A 6,128-nucleotide genomic window follows, 5' to 3' on the forward strand; every position below is an offset into this window, starting at 1 on the left:
GTCTCTTCATAAAAGGGCTTATCACTTGTCAGAAATCAGCTTACTTGGTTGACTTGTTATCTCAGTTCTCTGATGGACTCAATAAAAGTTACAATTTTATAGGTTATTTGACTTTTTCTTATTGTTATGTGATAGCCACATTCTCTTGTGGCTTTCTAAAGCTTAAGCAGAAGCAGAACTTCATAAAACTTTTGTGATGTATGTCTCTGCTTGTGTGTATCTTCGTAGTCTAAATGTAAAATGTATTTTTTAATTTGTTTTTTCTAATTTTTTTTATTTTATAAAATGTATTCTTAATATAGACCAAGGCTAAAAGTAGTTCACGGCAAAAATTTTTTTTGAAAGCTAACTTTTTAGGAGTGTTTTCAACTGGTTTCATATTTTGTGGTCCAGAATTACTTTCTTAGGGGTATGTTACCTTTGAGGATAGCTGCTTCCTTAGACTTCCTTCATTATCCTTTTGGTTTATTGACATGACTTTTCCTTATGGAATACTTTAATATTCTTAGTCCCTAAAAGCCTTTGCTTTATCAAGAAATGGATAGGTAAAAAAACTAAGCATGATTTTTTAAATATCTACTCTGAACAGTTTATAATTTAAGAAATTACTGCAGTATTCTCTGTGATCCTCAACTGCCCAAAGAAATCAGTCTCTATTAGAAAATTTCATTCCTACTCCTAAGAAATAATTTAGATAATTTGACCAAATAAACTCAAATTTTCTAATACTTTTATACTGTTTATATTTTTATTTAGAGTTTTGGAGGCTGGAAAGGCAAATATTATTTTACCAAAAAGTTCACCACGTGGAATAACTCATGTGATTGCCAGTAATGCAAGAATTAAAGCTGAGAAAGAAAAGGATAACTTTAAGGCTCCATTTTATCCAATTCAGTATCTAGGGGATTTTCTTTTAGAGGTAAGTAAAAAAAAAAAAAAAAAGTAAACATTTTATTTTGTATCATGTGTTTATTTTATAAAATATCAATATAGCAAAATATAAAAGTGTTCTAACTTTTGAAAATATATTGATAGTAATTTAAATGACACTTTTGAAAGGCAGTGGCCCTCAATTACTTAAATATTCATGAATACTTCTATTGATTTGAAAGAAACCTATTAAATTTAACATTTATTTTGAGTCTCTGCTTTTGTTTTCAGTGTTTTAGTGATAAGTAGGACAAAACAGTTTTGAGTATTTTAAGTCAGAGTATAAATAAAATAGTAGAATAGATAGTATTATATAGTATTATATGAGAATTTGGCGGTTATTTTTCCTTTGAAAAAAAGAGAGCTATTTTAAGGGTTTAGATATATTGTCCTGTCCTGTTCCCCTACATTCTCCTCCTGACTTGGTACAAATAATGTTCCTCAAGTTGTCTGAATGGGAATCAAGCCCAAGAAGAAACTGTCCAGGAGATAAGCAAAGAAGAATTTTGAACACTCAGGGTAGAAGAGAGCCCTTAGTATGTCCAAAAATGACCTTCATATAGGAAAAATCATCTTCAGTGTTTCCCATTTTGTAGATACCATATCTACAGATATGTTTTATATAATACTTTATATCAGAGGTTTGGGAATTATCCTTAAAAATCTTTCTTTCCTTTACTCCTTTCATCTGTCAACTACTAAGTCTTACTGATTTTATCTCAAATAATTCTGGAATCAAACTACTTCTCTCCTTCTGTACTAACATCATACTGAGTTTATCATCTATCCTCTGTACTCTTGGAATAGGCTTCTGATTACTCTTCCTGTTACTCTACCTTTTTACTCTAATTTCCTAGCTACTCTTACCTTTTCCTTTAGTATATTCTAGTTCATTCAGAAAAAGCAATCAAAATGCTCTTAAAACAATATTGACCCTGTCTCTCTCCTATGTAAAACCTTTCAATGGCTTCCCATTGCCCTTAGGACAAAGTCCTAAATATCTAATGTGGCTTACAAGTTCCCACAGGATTCCTGTCATTCCTGTCTTTTTATTTATATCCTGCTTCACTCTTATCTATGCTTGCTATGCTATATACATGAAAACTCCTCCCAGTTTCTTAAATAAGCTAAGCTACTCCTAACTCAGTGTCTTCTCAAAAGATATTTTTTCCTCCTGAAAAGTTATTTCCCACTACTCCTTCACTCTCTGGGTCTTCCTACCTTCTGCTCATGTTTCAGGTTCTGTTATGTTACTCTAGAGGGAAGCCTTCTTGTTCCCTTTACTCAGTGAGGTTCACCTATGTGTTCTCATAGCATTATTTTGCTTGGTACTCTGCACAATTACAGTTAAGTAATTGACTGATTATTTGGTTAATGTCTGTTTCCCCGTGTAGACCAAAAGCTCCTTGTCATCAGGCATCATGTCTGTCTTTTCCATTGTTATATCCTGATCACCTCACAAAGAGCCTGGCACACGGGTTCTCTTTCAATATTTGTTAATAGAGATGTTGTGAAAGATGTTTGAGTCTTCCAAAAATACATATAATGTATCATTATATAATTGCCTTTCCTTAATGAGTAGCAGCAATGTATATAGGAAATTTGACCTTAGTTCAAAGAATGGATCTGCTTGGACTATGGATAATCTCATTGTCCATGACAGTCATTAGTTAGGAATGAGCATGTGAACCAATTCTGATCAATGGGTCATGAAGAGAAGTATGTAAGAGCTTCTAAGAAGTTGTTTTTTCATTCTAAGAAGAGAGTTACTGATGGGCTGACTCCTGCTAGATAGGAACACAGAAGAATTTAATCTGAATTACTACTGGAAGCCATTCTTTAACCTTGAAGAGAAATAGCCTTAGGAAGAAACCAGCCCTGTAGTTAGCAGAGTATAGAGATAGAATGTGGACTCTGACTGCTACTTAAGTTGCTGGATTAACCAACACTGAAACCAGTATTGCCATTAGACCACATTGCTCTTCTGTGTAGTAATTCATTTCTATGTTGTTTAAGTTAGTTTGGGTTGGTTTTCTGTTATTTACAGCCAAAGGCATACTATCTGATAGACCTCTCTGAATAGTTTAAATGTAGTATTAGCTATGAACAGAATGATAGATGTTTTTAACTAGATTAGTAAAGGTATATTAATTTTCTTTTTTCTTTGGGAAATAATGCTTAAAGTGCAACATATACTGTGCATTATCTATGATCTTATTTTGTGGTATTCTAACAACATTCATATTTAGCTGCTGAAATAGTATAGCAATAGTATATCAACCAAAGTAGCAGATAATCTCTAACTTATATCTGGTTTTAGAATACATTGTTTTACAAGTTCTGGATCAAATGGCTGGCAGTTCATAACCAATCCAAATAAGGAAGGCATATTGTGATCACTTAAGTTAACTTTATTTCAGTATCTTGCTTTTCTTTGCTATAGATTATATTATAGTCCTCATTAGATGGATTTTGAAGTGTCATCTAAAAAGAGTTGCCATGTAAAATGACTGAGTTACAGTAACAATAAGGCCAGGTATGGTGGTTCTGTAATCCCAGCACTTTAGGAGGCTGAGGCAGGAGGATCACTTGGGGCTGGGAGTTTGAGACCAGCCTAAGCAACATAGCGAGACTCCATATCTACAAAAAATTTTAAAATTTGCTGGGTGTGGTAGCACACATCTATAGTCCTAGCTGCTCTGAAGCTGAGGCAGGATTCCTTTAGCCCAGGATGTTGAGGCTGCAGTACGCTCAACTGATTGTGCCACTGCACTCCAGCCTGAGTAACAGAGTGAGACCTTGTCTATTTAAACAGCAACAAAAAAAGTAACATTATTGTTTTAACCATCTTAAACTTTTTGAAAAGCTTCTGAGTATATCAGAATTCAAAATCCGTTTAGTTCAGGTTTATAGATATTTATTGAAGACTATTGCTGTACCAGGCATTATGCAATGCACTAGGGATATGAAAATGAATAAGATTATATATCACACTTTGAGATGCTTACTATTTAGTGATGGAGAAAGAGTGTGGACACTGTTGCTTGCAATTCATGTGAATTGCGGATTTGTAAAACTATGTAAAAGGTACAGGAATACAGAGGAACAAATGACTAACATATCTCAATTGTTTGACCCAAGGAAGGTTTCATAAAAATGAGAGGCTACCTAGGAATACTGAAAACTTAATCTTGACTACTTAAGAAAGAAAAATGAACTACAACAGTCTTACAGGAATATATTAGGAATAACAGAAACACTGTAGACTTTTTGAGCCAGATTAACTAATTTGTGACACAAATTTATAATGTAATACTGTGACCACAGGAGAGTCATTTATTGAGTGCCTTAGTTTCTCCCTTTGTTTGTAGAAGCTAATGTTACATTGTTTTGGTGGTTATGAGAATTATTACAACTACTACTTTGAGGTAATAGTGAATGGTTACTGTGGTTCAAGTACTATGTTAAAAACATTTTACATGCTCAATCTAATTTAAACCTCATGTTCGTGTTTAGTATGTATTATGACTCCATTTACTGATCAGAATAAATTTTGAGGTAAAAATGAGGTTAAGTAACTTGCCCAAGATCCCACAGCTGTCATTTATCAGAGCAGAAATTTAAAGCCAACCACTCAGTCAATTTTAAGTCTTCTTTCCTCAACTCTTCCTTTCCGTGATCCTTTTTGTCTCCCTATTTTGAGTATTATTAGATTTCCAGTCTCTTTGTAAGTAGTTAAAAAATAATAAATGCTATAATCGATACCTAAACGAATATCTCATCATTGAATTATGAAATGCCATTTAAGCATCAGGGTATAAGTACAAGTTAAGAAACAAGTAGCACTGAGAGGTCTCCCTCTCTTGATTTATCTGGCTCTTCATCTTCTTATGCATCTGGTCTAATCAGTTCATTCAAGTTGTATGACAGATGCTTTGGCTGAATATTGGAATAAGACCTGGAGACCAGAGTATATCAATTATACCTAGCCCAAGACAGGAAACTAAGTCAAATATCAGAATCGAAAGCCAACTCTCATTGCCCCAGCTGTGTTGCCCTACTCCTAGATAATAGAATAAGTAGCTGATTAAACAGGCTTTTAGTTATCCTTTAGTGCATAGCACTATACTGTGGTATTATGTATACTATAGTATATACGTATACTGGTCTCGGACTGTCTTTCTGAGATTATAAAAGGAGACAAACACCTAACTCAATGCCTAGTACATAAGTTATCACTAAGATACTTATAATGAATAAAATTGAATATTTACAGTTAAATAAAATAATTGCTGTATATTTCAAAGGAGTCACCAATTAGACAAAGTATTAGTGGCTTAGGAAAAAATATATGTGGATCATTTGTTTAGCTGTATAGAAAATAGATTATTTAATTTCAAAACTTCAAATGTTAAACCTGTATCAGGCTGTGATTTTTAAATAGTTAACTTATATAGGATACTTGTATCATACATCCTAATTTACTCATATGTAGCATCTGAAATAGGCACATAAGTAAATATATTGGATTAGGAAACAGTTTATTTTTTGCTTTATTGCTATTGATAAAACAAACTTTTATGATACCACCATATTCCCTTGGTATGTTTCTTTGCATTCTGTATAACGAGAATGTATATGGGATTAACTCATCTTGTATTCTGGACATTTTTTGAGGACCTGAGCAAGCCAGAAACTCATTTCCCTCCCCCGCTGCAAGTTGTCCTTAACAGAATTTGTTGTTGATACATTCTTTGGTCCCAGTAATAGGAAGGGAGAAAAATCTCTATTTTCTTAGTTTTCAATTTCATCTTTCTGAGTTGCTGAAAAAGAAATTCAATCAGCTATTCTCAGGGATTATTTTGTGGTTTCAGAATTGCAGCCTGCTAAACTAGTGGCCCTCATTTTAACATAGGAAGCCAAGGGCAAGTGAGTGGGAAATAAAGATCACATTATAGACCTTAACACATTTTGTTTTTTTATAATTGTTCCCTAGGAAGACTGTGATTCTCCAGTCTCTTTGGGTAGAGGTAATAAATCTCTGAACAACCTTCCTTCCTTCCTTCCTCTTTTCTTTCTTTCTTTCTCTTTCTTTTCTTTTCTTTTCTTTCCTTCTTTCTTTCCTTCTTTCCTTCTTTCCTTCTTTCCTTCTTTCCTTCTTCTTTCTTTCTTTCTTTCTTTCTTTCTTTCTTTCTTTC

General features: G+C 33.4%; 1 protein-coding gene across 4 annotated transcripts in view; it reads left to right on the forward strand.

Annotated features, from left to right (window-relative positions):
* Nucleotides 1–6,128, forward strand: part of SLF1 (SMC5-SMC6 complex localization factor 1) — an 82,571-nt gene that overhangs the window by 20,261 nt on the left and 56,182 nt on the right. For all 4 annotated transcript variants that reach the window (XM_017514085.2, XM_037733319.1, XM_037733321.1 and 1 more), the window contains one exon: nucleotides 757–919. In XM_017514085.2, coding sequence (XP_017369574.2) covers nucleotides 757–919 — 163 coding nt within the window. The remainder of the gene's footprint in view (nucleotides 1–756; nucleotides 920–6,128) is intronic.

This window comes from Cebus imitator, unplaced genomic scaffold, assembly GCF_001604975.1.
Source record: "Cebus imitator isolate Cc_AM_T3 unplaced genomic scaffold, Cebus_imitator-1.0 Scaffold515, whole genome shotgun sequence".
Taxonomy (NCBI): domain Eukaryota; kingdom Metazoa; phylum Chordata; class Mammalia; order Primates; family Cebidae; genus Cebus; species Cebus imitator.